The sequence below is a fragment of the Electrophorus electricus genome, chromosome 20, assembly GCF_013358815.1.
Source record: "Electrophorus electricus isolate fEleEle1 chromosome 20, fEleEle1.pri, whole genome shotgun sequence".
NCBI classification, from domain to species: domain Eukaryota; kingdom Metazoa; phylum Chordata; class Actinopteri; order Gymnotiformes; family Gymnotidae; genus Electrophorus; species Electrophorus electricus.
In genome coordinates this window covers 1,964,893-1,982,359 of record NC_049554.1, presented here as the reverse complement: position 1 = coordinate 1,982,359, position 17,467 = coordinate 1,964,893, and the positions used below count along the sequence as shown (strand labels likewise).

Here is a 17,467-nt window from a genome sequence, read left to right as displayed (position 1 = left end):
TTTGTGTTGTAACACAAAATAAATTCATGGCAACATTGCCTTTCTTAAGTAAAATGATTTTATCCCATTTGAAATATAATACAAATATGTAATACAAATCTTTGAGTAAAATAGTATTGTTTATTATTTAAGGCCATGCTAACAAACAGTTTTTCTCAGTTTCATGATAAATCAATGAATTGATTCCAATTCCAATGGCCCTGCCACACACAAGGCTGCAACTGGATGATTGAATTCATTTTGGCACTCATAATAGATTTGGGCAATGTGTGACTTCCAACACAGAATACAGAGAGAAATACAATCACCTGTACTCTATACTTGTACCTGTACTTGGATTTTATTCAGAGAAATGTGAAATTAAAAAAAATAATAATTAAGAAAATTATTGACAGCACAGTTGTATGACAGCACAGTTGTATTTTAATGTGAGTAAAAATGTACAGTACAATAATCATGTCTACGTTTTGCTATTAGCTGTGGCATGGTATGCATACTTCTAAAAGAGAAGTGGAAAATGTAGATTACACAAGATTGCTTTTATGTGTCATTTTATTTGGCTTTTCTTTTTTGATCTTCCTTAGATCTTGTTACTGAACATATTTATTAAATATGTTTGGAAAAGTAACATAATTTCATTTTTCTTTGGTAATTTTTCATACTCTTTGTTACCAGATGTATCTGTATGTGACCAAATATGATTTTCTCATATCTCTTCATGGAAAACTAAAAAAAGAGAGAAGAAATAGCACACAGGAGCAGAACCTATGGAAGATTAATTCTGAATTACATGAAAATTATTCTTTATTGCACTGACTACAGTGTCTGTCTTTCTTAAGCAGAAAATAAAATATTAAAAGAAACTGATAAACATTCCTAAATAATGATCGTATATTGTGAAATCCCACTTACATTTTTGGTGGAAGTCGTGAAGGGGGTAATGATTCACGATCTGATTTTCAAAAGGGAACATCGTGTACAACATCATCAAACATTGCAGGGTTTTTCTTTATTTAAATAAGCTAACTCTCTGCTAGGTTTTCTGTGGCACCAGTCATTACTGGAAGGAAAATCATTTTGTCTGTCATTAAAAACGTCCACACATTTTGGACTGTTTTGACATCATCATATAAGAGGCCTCTCCGACTTCCTCTGCATGTGTTAGTGTGGCAGATTATAAACCCACATATGTGTAATGGAGATCAAATTTGCCTGATACCATTTGAGGAACAACATTCTCATTATTTAACTAGCTTCCTTGTCACCACGTCCCTAGCATGATTGTATTTCATTACTTAATTTATTTTATTAGTCAAGCGCTAATTTTAACATAAATTTAGGATTTGATCTTAAATTTACATTCGACAAGCAAGCAGCTAAACTTGGCAGTAGACTCAATTGTATTCTGTTGTACTGTTATGTACTAGTATTACCCAGTAACATCACACAGTAGCTTTTTAGTGCTGTTATACTGAATATCATCATCATCTTCAGCATTCTCTGACTAAAATTCTTTCGTTATTAAATATTCACAGTCACTTTTCTGTCTGATTTTTTTAGAAAGGTCAATGCAGCTTAATTTAGTGCTATCACTGAAATGACATAGTTTAAAACGGAAATCACTGGAATTTGATCACTATCGAGGGCAACCAACATGACCCTGCCTAGGCCCACACCCCACAACAGGGCAGAAAGCTCGCCCAACAAAGTGTTTGTTTTTTTTCCCCCACACTTCAAGCACTGGCTAAAGCGTTCTAATTAAGTGACTGACAGGCATGTATTAACATGCAGGACTGTGTCTAAAAACTGGTTGTTTTCAACCTGATATGGAGAAGTGTAAACAAAAGCACCTTGCATGAAGAAGGAAGGGCCACTAATATGGTATTATGTCACATTCTGTTGAGGTTAAAAACGCACACACAAAAATCTGGGCACTGCGTGCAGGCATTTTAGCACATGCCTAGAATATTCTCTCTGATTGTATCAGCTGCGTGCTTTTCCTACCACCAGGTGGCAGTGGTAAGTAGAAAATGCATGAAAACATGAAAAACACAGATAATCTTGAAATTGTGTTCTAGTCGTTACACTATAACAATTTAGAAATATTACATTTTAATTGACTTGACACATCATGTTATCATCCTCAATAGACTGTTATCTCTCTTTTCCTCTGACACATAGATTGAACATTATCTTGGAATGTGTGAAGCTTACACATTTATAGAAGCATAAAAGCATTGATCATTGATTAATTGATCATGTGAGCCTTCAGAGAACACTGTGATAAAGCACAGAATTTATTTATAAAGAAAAGATGCATACCAGGTGAAGGCAATACATATATGTTTTATGTTACCTAACAGACACAGGAACATTACGGACATTTTAACTACATGGTAGTCACGTTATCCCCTCTTGTAGTTTTCCAATTGTCTCTGCCTCCCTTTTAACTACTTCTAATAGTGTTAATCTTTCCCCTTATATTCTGCTGTTCCAGTACATTCATGTTTAAATATTATCCTTTCTAGATTCATAACTACACTTTAGATAGCAATGTATGTCACTTAATGCGCCTTCATTTCATAGATATTTAATAGTAGTTAATATTGATGCACCACAAGGATATAGACAAAAGTGATATCTTTAAAGCAGAAATATCCATGCTTGCAGCATTTTTTCATATTTGTTTAATAAATATGATATTTAAAGCTCAGAAAACATTCCTGAAAGTATTAAAAAAAAAACCTTTACGTTATCATTTCCTTGTGTTTCCCATAGTACTGCTTGATTCAATCAGTACCGTCAAGTGGACAGGAGAGCTGTGCATACATATGCATGAACGCGTTCAAGAACTTTATTTTTAGGAGATTTCAGACTTCTCCTATATCACTATGGAATGGAGATGTCTGAAGCACATGATGACCTCCATGGGAATGGGGGGGCTCAATTGATTCCCATCCAGCCTCAAGTACCTCAGCTTGGGGACGCTGCTGAAATCATGGACATCCTCACTCATGCTAAAGGGACAGATCTCTGTTCCATTTATTCCTAGAGGGAGAAGACAATGGTTCATTTAGCAAAGTTAGTTTTGCAAAGTATTTACGTTAAAATGTAGTGACAGCACAACAAAGGTGGGTAACTGAATGAGAGGGTGAGCGGTTGAGTGTATGATTGGATGAGAGGATAAGTGAGTGAAAGGGTGAGACGGTAGTCTCCTATAACTCACTCTCGATATTGTTGTTGTTGAGGTGTAGATGCTCCAGGTGGGCACTGAACAGTGGAACGTTTGCAAGTTTGTTGTGAGCCAAGTGCAAATCCAACAATGTGCTAATATTGAACACCATCTTTGGGAGGCCCTTATCAGTCAGCTGGTTATAGTTGAGTCTAATGAAGGCTATGTTTGTAAAATCCTTGAAATAGCCTTGTGGAATGTCCTCGATGTTGTTCCTGTCTAAGAACAGCTGGTAAATTCTGACTGGCACATTTGCGGGCATCTTCCTGAGGATGTTGTTAGCCAGATTGAGCTGTATAAGGCTTGTAAGGTCTTTGAAGACATTTTTGCCCAGATTGCTGTCGCTGATCCGATTATGATGCAAGTCCAGTAGAATTAGGTGTTGCATCTTGCCAAAAGCACCTGGAGCGATCTTTGAGATCTGATTGCGGCTTAGTCTCAGCTGCTCTAAGCCACGTGGAAGATCACTTGGCACTTCTTTCAGCTGGTTCCTCTCTATATAGAGATACAACAAATTTGGCACCTTCTCAAACACTTGTTTCTCTATGGAGCGAATGCGATTGTTCCCTAAGTTTAACCACTTGAGATCTGTGGCATTACTGAAAGAATCTGCAGTCACTTGGTCAATGAAATTGTTCTGTAGGTAGAGATAATGGGTACGGGGCGGGATGACTGGAACCTTGCGGAGGTTGCGGTTCTCGCAGTACAGGGCATTTGCGTAGGAAGGGGGACAGAAGCATTCCCTTGGGCAGTCTGGGAATGAAGAAGGTGGGCCAAGGATAGGAGGCGGAAAGTCAGTGGGCTCCCGGGGCTCAAGATCAGTCTTGGGAGGTGCAGGAGAAGGTTTCCTTGGGGCGGGAGGAACAGGTTTCCTGGTGGTGGGGGGCTTTGGTCGTGGCCTCCTCCGCTGCCCCCAGACATCTGTGGCCAGAAGAAGGACCAGCAAAGAGCAGAATCCTAACCCAGCCTTCATCGTCCTGAGTCAAATGAGAAATAGAGTCCATCCTATCGTATCACTATATTCAAGCTTTAATAAACTATAGTTTCAACTATCAAGCAATTCATGGTATTTTAAAACAAATGAAGATCACAACTGCAAATAACTTGCTGAAGGACGATCTTATTACAAATTTTACACTAAATCTCAGTCAACATAAACCTCACACACCTGTGGGAATAATTTGAGCTTTTAACATTTATGTGTATTTCTATAGCATGGTTATGTAACTGATATGAAACACCAATTCCTGTTCATAGAAAAAACACAGAACTCATAATCTCAGGCAGACAGATTTCCAGAGAGATGTGTGCAAGTGGTCCCAAGTGGTTCCACAGTCTGTGCGTTCCAGACATTGCCAGCCTTTGAGTTGGGGTTGTACAAATTTTCCTGGATGTTAAATAACCTCGCAGCACTAAATTTCCCTGGTTCTCTTCCAGGCTCTGGGCATAGATCTCCAGATAAAGGCCCCTTTGTGCAAAGCAGAACCTATGAGAGATAGTCTCAACAAGGGAAACAGCAGAGTCCCAATGGCTCAGGAAATCTCAGAGGAAACTGGTGACCAGTGGTCATAGGATTGCTATGCTTTCTGCTTCTCTGCTCACCACACATCTGAGACATAGTTTGCCAGAGGGAACACAGCTTCAAAGGTCGATAGCTTGCTTGTGCAACATATGGGCCTGAATTATTTCAATTACCAAGCGATATCTCTGCAAAGGCATGCACAATCACACAAGTCAGGAACACACAAGTCAGTTTTCCATCTTTAATTACCAATTCTATGCAAAATAGTCTTGCTTGGTCTATGGGGTCAGCAGGATTTTGCAGGCAACAAACTGGTCATGTCTAGTCATCATCAAAAAGAAGTAGGTGCTTATATTTTCCCAAAATTCTTCAGCATGTTATGGCAATGCTGAAGAGAGACTTTTGGAAAAATAAAAGAAAGAAAGCGTTCATTCTTCCACTCGAATGGGGAGAAATCTTCTAAAGTAATGAGCTATGTATAATCTTCAGGTCTCTAAAACTGTTAATGCATCTTAACTACAGTGTCTTTTACCGAATCTTTACCACAACAGCATATGTCAGGTTTTAAAGCAGGGAGCCATGTCAATATGATGTGTTGTAATGTATTATATAATGTGTTACATCATACTGCATGCTGGCTTCCTCTTACACATGACTAGAGCTGTGTCAGCTGTCAATAGCGTGGCTTATCTGTCAACAGTGGGAATCACCTATTTATTTTCACTGGAAATATGATTCATGACTTATGGTGATTTATTTGATCACTTATTGAAACTGTTAAGAACATAATGGCATGCATCTGTTTTTTGCACACACACACACACACACACACACACACACACACACACACACACACACACACACACACACACACACACAGGAGTTACTGCCAGATGTGCAATGTGTATTTTGAAAATCTTTCACTAGTGAAGGATGCCAACTTTGGGAAATAAATGAAACATTTATGAATCATGATAATATATTATTCAAACTATGGTTCAGCCCCAATATCACACTCTTAAGCCACTGGCCACTGATGTCTATAGGCATTGACACTGATGTAAAGCATGAGAAAACAATAGGTGATCATATATATATATATAGAGAGAGAGAGAGAGAGAGAGTTCCCAGCTAATAAGCATAAAGTTTGCCTTTCATAGATTTATAAACATGATTATTTGGACACATGAGCACTAACCCTAGATGGACACATACATTATGACTCCTGGCAGTCCCCTACAAATGATCACAATCAGATGTTTGGCTCAAACCCTCTGGCTGAGTGACAGTAGCTTCATCACAAAGGCCAGGCCATGGGGGCAGAGCCGAGGGAACATGGAAGCCTGAGAAAATAAGGGTCTGTTTATTAATTCAGCTAAATGCATGCTTTAGATGGGGCTGAGTAGAGTATAGCTGCCATTGAAAAAGCTAATCATTTAATAAAATCCTCTTTAAATGTACACAACAAGGACTGGGAGTGATCATATCTTTGGCTTACGGTAACTGATTAAGGTAACTGGTAACCTAAAGTGACCGGTACAGGCATCATGCCTTTAAGTATTTTTAACGGACTGGCAAAGGGTTTAGAAACTCCAGATATAATAATGATGTCATCGTTGAAAAATATGAGAATTATATAATGGTAGCTTATGCTAAGTAAATAACTACATTTTTGAATGATGATAGGGTTTTGTATTGATCAGGGCTTGATATACAAAGATTACAAATACATATTTAGCTGCTCTCAAATAACAAGGGACAATTCTGTTTGCTTAGCCAATATAAATAAATCTGTACTTTTCTTCCCAACGGTCTTATCCTTTTCAGTTGTGATAATGGTTTGTTCTTTCCCCATTGCCCTTAAAAAATGTGTTCAATCACATTGTTGTCTGAAGTTAGGGACTTACAAAGAGGTTTAACTACACAGATTTGAGTGCTCAGAGGTCATCATGGAAGTTTGGGTTGTAATCATCTGATTCATATTCATCTGTAGTTTTAATTCTGTTAAGAGCTATTACATTATCAGGAAATACCACCACTGAAACCTTGATTCAAAGTTACAACATGAGGCTTCTTCACTCGATTATGTTAAGGCAAAAAAAATCTTATGTAACGATGTAGTGAATATTGTCAGACTTGCCCATAAATGTTGTATGTATATATATAGTCGGACAGGTGAAAACAAGAAACAAGCCTTATAGTTGATTTGTGTCCTTATTAGTCTCAATGTGCCTGATTTTAAAGACTGGAGAAATGATTTCATCACATATTTGAGTAACATCAGAAATAATGCTGCAATTGTCACTTTTGGATTTGTTGATGCTTAAAGCAGTCAGAGTTCCCTCTGAAAACCAACCAACAGAATTTAAACAGAGAAGAACCTTATAGGGAACAAGCCATGTAATGATCTAGTAAAGAAGTACTTGCTAGACATCAGAAATCTAAAAAACAAAAAACAAAACATAGTTCTAAGACCAGAGAAAAAGCTTCTGTTTTAAACAGCAGAAATGATCTCATCTCTGTCAAACAAACCACTACTATTGTTTTTATAAGCCTCCACCAAAATGTGCATGTCCTACATGGTTACATCAGCATCAGATAAATGAAGACCCATGTACTTGCCTTTACTTTGACACATGGAACTGGTACACAACAAGAGAGCAGTGGTGTCCAGAAAGTTCCAACTGAATGTTCCTTGAACAAAATGCTAAGGTCTGGGAGGGGAGTGCCAGTCTGGGGGTAGAGGGTTTCTATAGAAACAGAGAGACACTGCATGCGCTTGCCAAGACCTACATGTCCCCTAGGCAACACATTTTCTCTGTAGTTTTATTCTCTATGACACTAGATGTTTCTCTGAGCTCTCCCACCTTCAGAAAAGGGCACAAGAACAAAATGTTTCTTACCTGCTTTGGGTACCTGCCCTCTTTTTATGGGTCTTCTTAAGTTTTCTCCTGCACACTAAAAGTTTCTCACTTTTTCTCCTCCCTTTTTCTCCCTCTCTTTCTCTCTCTCTCTCCTCTCTGCTGCCCCTGCACTTCTCTTTTGAACAGGCTGCCTATTGGATCACTCCTTTACTGCTTTTCACTTGGAAGGTCAACAATAACGACTCTCTCTCCCACCCTTAAGGAATGGGCCCGAGCTAAAGTCTAAATGCCCTCACAAGAGTATTTGCTCTCATAGCTTTCTTGCTCCCTTTCCGTCTCTGTCTCTCTCTCTGTTTGTGGGTGAAGAAAGGGCTTTCATGATAATTTTCTGCAACCCTTCAACACTGTGTATTGTCCAGTCACAAAGATACTTGGCCAAATTTTCATGTGCCTTTTATTTAATTTCCACAATACTGCAGAGCCCTGGGAGACTCTTTCCTTCTGGGTTTGACATGCTGTTGATTACAAGCTTGCATGATTTTGCCTGATCTTAATACATAAAAACATACATGCACTGCACAAGCTTCCTTTTGGGGGTGTGGCTTTCTGTGTGGGCAGCTGCTTTCCTCCCTCCCTGCAGCTGAAGGCTTTGTGTGGATGGTCATTAGCTGAACCCACATGTCCCCCCCCCCAGAGAGCAGAGATCAAGCACACCCACTATCACAGGTGAATATGTGTCAGCATAGTTTTGAAGGGTAGTTGGTTTCAACAGATTTTGCTGTCACAAAATGGCACCACTGACCCAGGAGGGCAGAGCTTATAATGACACCAATGACCCAGGAGGGTAGAGCTTATAATGGCACCACTGACCTAGGAGGGCAGAGCTTATAATGGCACCACTGACCCAGGAGGGCAGAGCTTATAATGGCACCACTGACCCAGGAGGGTAGAGCTTATAATGGCACCACTGACCCAGGAGGGCAGAGCTTATAATGGCACCACTGACCTAGGAGGGCAGAGCTTATAATGGCACCACTGACCCAGGAGGGCAGAGCTTATAATGGCACCACTGACCCAGGAGGGCAGAGCTTATAATGGCACCACTGACCCAGGAGGGCAGAGCTTATAATGCCCTCTTTATTAAAATACCCCCAGACCCTCTCAACAATGTCAAGGGTCACAACACACCAGGAGTAGAACATTCAGCCCTCAAGTTTATCACCTCTTTATGGAGACGTTAGTAGGCTGGGATATAATGCAACAGTTAGAAAAGAATAGTGCTGTGTGTGTCTCTCACAGTCCCATAGCCACTTACATACTCTGGGGTTTATTGCCACAAACAGCACATGCCAGAGATGACGCTTGAACCCCAGCTGAATCACAGGCATCTCATTGCCCTTACTTGGTGCTCCCTAAAGTAGATTATAAATGTATTATGACCATTTATAAATCTCTTCTCCAATGAAATGTATCAAATGTAATTTTTGGTAGATGTCCATTATTGTGGTTTTCAGAGGAATTTCTGTAGTCAGGATTTCTGCTTGGACTAAGATTCTGTAAAGCCTTCTGAATTAATCTCTAAAATCTGTAAACTGGCTTTGCCACACATTATTTCAAACATTTGCCGTTATTTATCTGTTGCTCAGCTAGTCATTTTTTCAACTGGTTGCTGAAGGTAACTGTTTGAGATAAAGGAGACAGGGCTATGGAGTTTTCACATGTTCTTTCTCATGTGGTGAGGGTCAGTCTGCCCAGTGCCTTGATCACAGTTTAACATTTTCAACAGGCACATCAGGGACATAACTGACTACAGCTGAAGTTAAGCCTCTTAAAGGAACAGACACTTCAGTTTTGTCAGAGGTTTGCCTCTGACACCTCTTGACCAGACTTTGGCTGACTTTTGGCATTTTGTCTGCACGGTACATATTTCTGGGAGTTCTGTTTATAATTCACTGTGAAATAAATTGAATTATGTTGAAGAATAAATATGAATAAAAGTACACCAAAACTAACAACATGGAAACTGTATTTTGGTCAAGTGCTGAGTTTAAACTGAAAAGGTTTTCAGAAATAATACGAACAGCTATAAGCTCAGGGATCTAGTAAAAGGTTTATCACCATCAGTTTCCTGGGAGTAGCAGCGGAAACATTTTGTCCATGTGCTCTAAGCTCTAGAAGACATTTGATAATAGCCCTTCAAAGTGTAAATCTGGCCTGGCAGCCCTGAAAACATAATAAACATTCCTCCTTGAAAGTAGGGAAACAATGGTGGCAATTTTCTGGACACATTAAACTTGATTATGTATTGCCAATTCTCATCTGTTATTAAAAAGCTTAAGGACTGTGTCAAATAAGACATATGTCAGGTTATGGATTCTAATACTATGCCTGTTTGAGAATGATCAAATCCACCTTTTCTTTCTTATTTTTACTGGATTTAAATGGATTCAGGGTGTATTTGACGTATGGCAGTAATGCTTTTATTCGGTCTTAGCTTGAAAGCACACACACACCCACAGCCACATGTACACGCCCACATACACACACACACACACACACACACATTGTGCAAGATACTAGACTGGGAGCGGCTTGCCTGAGCAAAATCTACTTTAAACTGCACAGCATGTCCTATAAAACATGTGCAGGCCTGGGCAGACACTCAGACACGCAGGTATGCACTATAACCATGTGCACCCACACACGTGTGCGCCCTCACACTCTGGTACTGTCTGCCTTACAGATGTGTGCTGATGTGGACGTCTGCCAGTGCAGGCACAGGAAGCATATGGGGCAACAACTGAAATCTTGCTTGTCAATGAATTTCATGAAGGACTCCACCAAGCACTGATGCAACACTGTTCACAGTAATATTTTTGGATTCAGTGTTGATTCTCTCTGATGTAATGAACAACTGTTGATTTTCCTCCGTCAGAGTGTTGGTCCTATAGTTTCACTATATAGGTCTGTATGTGTGACCCACAAGCAGATGCTTAACATTTGCTATGCAGTCATCAAACAGGAAAAAAGTCACGCCCACACGGTAACGTTTAATAGTCTAGACTTTGCTGCAATAACTTATTGCCACAAATAACTTGAAATATACTATATTCAGTTGAAAAAAACTGTATGTTTGACAACTTTCCATAATCTTACAAAACCAGTTATGTTATATAATAATAATAATAATAATAATAATAATAATAATAATAATAATAATAATAATAATAATAATGCATTGCTCGGAGATTTTGGAAGCAATAGTGATAGTTAACAGGAAATCGGCTGTGATCAATTTAGAGTGTGGTGGGCTGTGAAGGGACTTTTTGCAACTAAACTGTAATCACGAATATATCTAAAGAGCTGGGCCTGGTTTGTGTGTCTCTGAGCACATGAGCAGGGAACTGAGAGGCTCTTCTTGTCATCATGGTGATGTTGAAGGCTAGGGTCCAAGCCAAGGTTGGGTCCAGAAGGAGTATGAGCTATGCATCTGCAAATACTTCCCCATGAGCTCCAGTGGGAAATGACACAACTCCAACAAATGCACCATGAAAGATAGCAACTCCAAGATATATGGGAAGGTTTTTTGGAACAATGGATACTAACAAGAAGAGGCTGAGACTCAATTTTAAGAAGTTATGTGGCTATTAGTGTACATTCAAGATACCAACTTCAGCAGAACAAACACAGCTTCTGACTGAGGCTTCATTGCATTTTCTGGCTGAAGGATAGCAAATGCTTAGTTTACAGGCTCCCACTCTGGTCCGTAGTTCCCAAAACGTGGCCCAAAAAGAATAAACAAGCTCAGAAGCTTCTCGAAGGGAAACATCTGAGCTCGTTCATCTTGCCAGATGACTCTGTGTACTTCGGCCTGCTTGGAGTGCCTGGACTCGGTTTGAAGGGAGGAAAACAGAATAATTCTCTCCTCAGAAATTAAATTCAAACCATTCATGAATTTCTTTCTGCTCCAGGCATTCACGAACTGGTAGAAAGAGAAAGCTGATGATCTCAGGAAAGTTTTTGATCCATCACATTCCTTCCCTTCTGCACATTAGAGACAGCCAGTGTGTTACCATGTCTTGCTCTGACCTGGTAACAGATAATGCCTCACTGTCAGAAGTCTATTCTATTATTCTAGTAACAGGTTTCATAGATACAAAAGAGCTGCATTATCGAGGGAACAATACAACAAAAAAGCCACCATGAGCTAATAAAATCAATCCAAATTTAATGCAACTTTTAATAAAACATAATTACCCAGAAATGTATGTAGTTCTAATATGTAGTCAGGTATCAGTCTGATACAAATAATCTACCAACATTTACTTTTCATGGTCACTCACTGTTAGGTGGTGGCATAGAGAGCATGAGTCCTGATCTTTCAGTGTTTTTGTTCTAGTAAATTTAAATCCAAGGACCTGGTCTTTCTCTTTTTCTGTTTTTGGAAATGTGATTCAGAAATGACAATAATGTTTCCATGGTGATAACCAAGAGCCAATGGCTTAAAAGGCTTGTACAACTGCAATGGAATGTTATAGCTTCTAGAATCAGATGTTTTCTGAAGGGATGGAGAGAAGACTACTTTTTACTAATAAGAAAGCAATTCCTTTTGGTTAAAGCCTTGGCAATGGATTGGAATTCCTTAATTCCTTGAACCTTTTTCAAGTGTATACAAGCTTGTTGCTTTTGTACATTTTCAATTTTCCAGCCCCACCATTGAGAGCTTTCTGTTAGTAAAATTATTTTTTAAAACTTTTTTTTGTATTTTATTTATTTCTAAACAGCCTACCCAATGAAAGAAATTAACATAATTTGTTGTGTTTCTGCTGGAAAACTCTGTGAATGTAATTTGAATCTATTTTAGAATTTATTTGTAAACTTTGGTGTTATACCTCCTTTTATAAGCAAAACAACTGCCTTTGTCTATTTGATATTTATTATGGTTAAATACATGGGACCGCCTTTCAATTTTCAGACTAAAAATTTTAGAATGTAATGATTAGCAACTATGATACAGTTATGTGTGGAATCTGTCTACATTTCCAGACTTAAAACTGCTACAAAGAAGGGGTCACAGAAAGCACCATGCTTAGCATTGATTTCCAATTGATATGTAAAAGCAAAACATTTATCTTACAAACCATATACAATAGCTTCTCCCCTTCATTATTTAAAGCACTTTTGAATTATATCTTTTCAAGCATTTCCAGAATTTGTTACCTGAGGATTCTGTCTATGAGTCCTGGCAATATGTTACCCAAGTCCTGTCTATGAGTCCTGGCAAGTTTCATCCAGGTCATTTCTCCGTCCCGCAGGCAACGCTCAGCCACACCCGCCACTGCCACGGAATACTATCATGAAAATTGAAAATGATTCAAGTATCCAGTTGTACATCTAAAATTTTCAGGACCTTTAAGTATCTGAAGCTGAACGATGTACCATTTTTAGTAAGTCGCATTTAGTTCATGATTCTCCTCATCATGTTCACTCTTGTTCCCTCTAATCTCTCTCCTTTCCTCCACCCCTACACACCCACCTGGGCTCCCAGGTCATCCACCCCTACACACCTGGGCTCCTCGGCTGGTCTGATAGTTGTCCCATCTTCCAAACTCCACTCTTTTGGTCATTTAGCTGTCCCTCCCTTCTGCACCCCCAGGGCTATAAAAGTGTAATGTACCATTAAGTTAGGTAAGGTATAGGTGGGTGTTGTTGGAGTAGGTCAGATATAAAAGTTGTGAATGACTCTGAGGCAGTACACCCAGTCAGGGGGCATCTGATATTCTGCCATTTTATTTCCATCCAGGCGAAGTATCTTCATATGAGAATATGACATTGGACCAACCGTCTGGCAGAGGCTGCTCACGTTAAATTCTGTAAGAAGCAATAACAATAATAAAAAACTTAGACATAATGAACATAGACCTTTTCCATCACAGCTGCTCTGATGTCTCGCTGTAACGCCTGATGTCCTGTACTTCAACAATATATAAAGAGTACCAATGATTCAACTCCTGAATGCTTTCATAATGAGGTAAAAGCTGACGAGTCAGTGTGGTAGAGCAGAGGAAGTAATATGTGCAATAGGTGGCGATTTTGTTAATGCATAGGATGCAATGGCTATGCACTGCACTGGGTCTCCAGTACTGGAATTCAAAGCTGTGTAATCTGTATGGACCTTGTTTGTGCTGTTTCTATGATACACACTATCATATTAACCAAGGCTGGGAAATAGGGATTTTCAGGCTTTCATCATCTTCTTAGAAGCACTAAGAATCAACTGTGCAGAAGTTGCTTCTCCAGACTCCACATTTGAGTGGAATCACGTGTACATGCACTGTTGCTCATGGTGTTATGCCACCGGGAAAGGAAAGTGTTCTCCGTCAGCCTGGAACTGCTGAGTTCGAGTCGTTTTGGACACTGCAAGAAGATGTCTTCTCACTGAAAGTTAGGCATTGAATGATTGTATATGTGACAGACCTGTCTGCTCATGTTTGAACTTACTGTTGATGCATGTATTTGGTGTAATGTCTGTTGAATATCTCTTTTGGAAAATAGGCACACATTCTCTCCTCTTGCCAGCAGGGCTTTGTGGATTAAAACATTCTTCCTTTTAAAGTGGCAGGCTAGAATGTTCTCTCTGTCTGTCAGCATTTAGAAGGTCGAACTGGCAGGTTGATGTCTGAGCTCCTAACCCACAGCATCTTACATAAATGCCGTTTGTTATAAACACAAGTTACATGGCACCTCATTATTGCTGCTCTCATTACTAGCCTGCTTTGTAAATCAGTCAGAAATACTATTGATTTCAGCAAACCCACAATTAAACAAGAAAGGTTCTGTTTTCCCGTTCAACATTGAGGGAATTATAAGTGCTATTGACTGAAAGATTCTCGTGTAGACGTTTTGTGCTGCTCATGAGTGAAGACGGTATGCTCCCAAGAAGAGGGGAGGGGGGAGGGAACAAAGAGTGCTTTTGGCACTGCTGGAATCCTGCTGGAGTGTTCACAGATGTTTCCAGATGACGCCCCCCCCTCCCCCATCCATTCCTCCCAGTTCGTCAGCTAACCCACTTTCCCTCGCTGACCAGCTCATGTCTCTCTCAGGGTAGCTTGTCTCTTGTAACTGTGACAAGTGCTTTCAACGGAGAGGGAGTCTTTTCTTTACCCTCTAAACATGTCACATTTTCCATGATTTTTCTCACTGACCGTTTAGTCCCGAGTGTTGATGTTCGCATGCCAAGGATGAGTTCACGAGTCTGACGGCATGGTTTTCCTCTCGAATTCAGCCGTGCAGCAAGCAAACCTCATAATAGATTTCAGTCGTCAGACAGCACAAGACCTACTGGATGCATGAATTCCAGCCAGTTTTCAACTACGACCTCAAAGGCAATTCTTCAGAAGAATGATGGCCTTGTATAGTGCACATTTAAATTAAGCAGCTAATTCACTGTTGGACTGCCATGCCAACTTTGTAGACCTCAAGAGAGGGTCACTGCAGAATCCTTTCAGACCACTGTGCTAAAAGTGCCTGTTTTTCCACTTTATGCTTGTTCATTTCAGGAACCTGCACTAGAGGGGGCTGCTGAGTGGACCGGTAAGACAAAACCCAGCTGTGGCATCAGCTGCTCATAGCAGGTGATCACTCGTAGCCTGTGGTGGTTGTCCTTGTTCACACAGGTCCTCCTCTTCCTGCTGTTGTGTGTGCCAGATTTGGGTGATTATAGCAAGCCTATGTTATTACCTGCATTACTCCTCATTTATGATATGAATCATTGGAGAGCTTTAAAAGTATTATGTTCTAAATGTATTATTACATGTTGCTCCTGAATCAATCATTATTCTGCTCTCAAACCATGAACTGGCTCAGGGCCACCACAAATGACAGCAGTCCAGGAGGACAGAGGTGACCTCCATTAAGAAATAAGCCCTAATGTTTTAGATCAGTCTGCATTTTTATCATCTCACCTCCGATGTTGTTGACCTCCAAGTAAAGGTACTGCAGGGTGGTGGGAACAACTGGGATTTGGGTGAGCTGGTTGTAGGAGAGATCCAGCTCAACTAGAGAGGTGACGTTGAAGGTACTGGGGTGCAGAACTTCACTTTTCAGCTGATTGTGGTTGAGACGCAAATAGTGGAGCCCACTGAAGCCCTGGAGGCTGTCTGATGACATGCCTGTCAGGACATTGCCGGAGAGGTAAAGCTGCTGAACAGATGGAGGCAGATGCTTGGGGAAAGTGTCCAGGTGGTTGTGGCTGAGGTCCATTAGGTTAAGGATGGAAAGGCCTGGCGATAAACATGACAGACAGATGCTTCAGAATAATTTATACTTGCAAGTGTTGTGGTTGTGGCCACTAATTCACTCTTTTCTATTTTGGAGAAAATGTCTAAGGATTTTTTTTTAAGAAATTAAGAAATGCATTGAAAAAACTGTCAGAGAAGAAGTTCTTTGTTTGACCTCAGTCATAAGGAGGAAGGAGTAAGTCTTGCATCAAAACTGCTTGTGCAACAAATCCACTGTGATAAATGTCACATACCTTTGAAATCATTCTCTCCAAGAGTCTTCAGCTGGTTGCCTTGCAACAGAAGCAGGTTCAGGTTTGTCAGATTCTGGAATGTTCCAGAGGAAATTTTCTCAATATGATTGTATGCCAATCTCAGCTGCCTGAGTGTACTGGGCAGCCCTGCTGGTACCTCTGTCAGGTTGTTGTGGTTAATGAAGAGGTTCACAAATCGGGTCAGACTAGACAGTGGCATCCTGTCGAGCTTCTTGCTAAGAAGCTGGTTGCGGTCCAGGAACAGCCAGCGTAAGATGGTGGCATTGGTGAAAACACCAGAGCCAAAGCCATTGATCATGTTACCTTGGAGAAAGAGGTATTCAGTCCTGGATGGAAGGCCTGCAGGAAGCCTGCCCAGACCCCTGTGTTCACAGTACAAAGCAGTGGGCCACTGGATTGGACAGTCACATTCTGGAGGGCAACTCTGCCCGGAACCAGCCGGGGTCCATCCGACCCCTCAGAGTGAACACGCTGCGCTCCCCCCGGAACCGGTTGATCCACAGAGGCACGCCTCCATAATCCAAGTCTGAGGTTGCAGCCTGCGATAGCCCACACGCAGAGAGTATTAGAAGTAGTGGCCTGATGTCCATTGGTTACACTGTCTAAGTTAAACAAAAACAGACAGTAATGACATGTTGTGCCCCGCATGCAGTTTAATATTAGAGGGTGCACAGGAGGCATCTTTCTAAACATATAAATGGCAGGAAGTCTCGTTGTGATAAATGGCAGTTTCCACCTATGTCATCTGGGAGACAGCAAGGCAGGTAGTCATGTTGTTCTCTCAGTAGCTCGTCAAATTTTGAGGTATGATGGAAATCATTTTACTTCATTCTTAGCTCACCAAGTTTTTTAAAACAATGCTATTTTTTGCCAGTCTGCTTCCTTACAACATTAGCTGTATTCTAGTGTTGTAACGTTGCTGCTGGCCCAAGTGCCAATGGGCGTGGAGCAGGACGCACAGACTCCCTCGATAGTGAAAGACATTTATTGACACAGAACACATACTATGACGGTGGCACTCACACAAAACATTAAAGACGGATATGATTTTACATTTAACTGTACACAGGCTACAGCAACATTTAACAGTGACTACACAAACGTTTGACATACATTAGCAAACAATGACCAACAAGATGCACGCACTAGCAGAGGTTGAAATAGACAGACAAAACACATGACGGTAAACCCCGTGCAGGTGCGTGCAATCACGGAGGGCGTGGCTACAAATGACGGTGAACCCCCCTGCACACGGCAGGCCATACCACGTGACTCTTGGGAGGGCGGGGGGTGTC

At 40.6% G+C, this 17,467-nt stretch overlaps 2 protein-coding genes across 3 annotated transcripts; both read right to left on the bottom strand.

The window, feature by feature from the left end:
• Positions 1–324: 324 nt before the first annotated feature.
• Positions 325–7,869, bottom strand: prelp (proline/arginine-rich end leucine-rich repeat protein). 2 transcript variants are annotated; one of them, XM_027012922.2, is made up of 3 exons: positions 7,658–7,869; positions 3,227–4,209; positions 325–3,048 (listed from the first exon to the last, which is right to left on the bottom strand). In XM_027012922.2, the coding sequence occupies exons 2-3, from the start codon at positions 4,203–4,205 to the stop codon at positions 2,882–2,884; spliced, it is 1,146 nt and encodes a 381-aa protein (XP_026868723.2). In that variant the 5' UTR covers positions 4,206–4,209; positions 7,658–7,869; the 3' UTR covers positions 325–2,881. The 2 variants fall into 2 exon arrangements, with proteins under 2 accessions (XP_026868723.2, XP_026868724.2); XM_027012923.2 differs by lacking the exon at positions 7,658–7,869 and adding an exon at positions 7,377–7,579.
• A 5,468-nt stretch (positions 7,870–13,337) lies between these two features.
• On the bottom strand, positions 13,338–16,762 carry zgc:113307 (uncharacterized protein LOC553753 homolog). The gene is given in 4 exon segments (XM_027012934.2): positions 13,338–13,489; positions 15,583–15,900; positions 16,152–16,600; positions 16,602–16,762. Coding segments are annotated over 4 exon segments (1,080 nt in total).
• Positions 16,763–17,467: the final 705 nt, after the last annotated feature.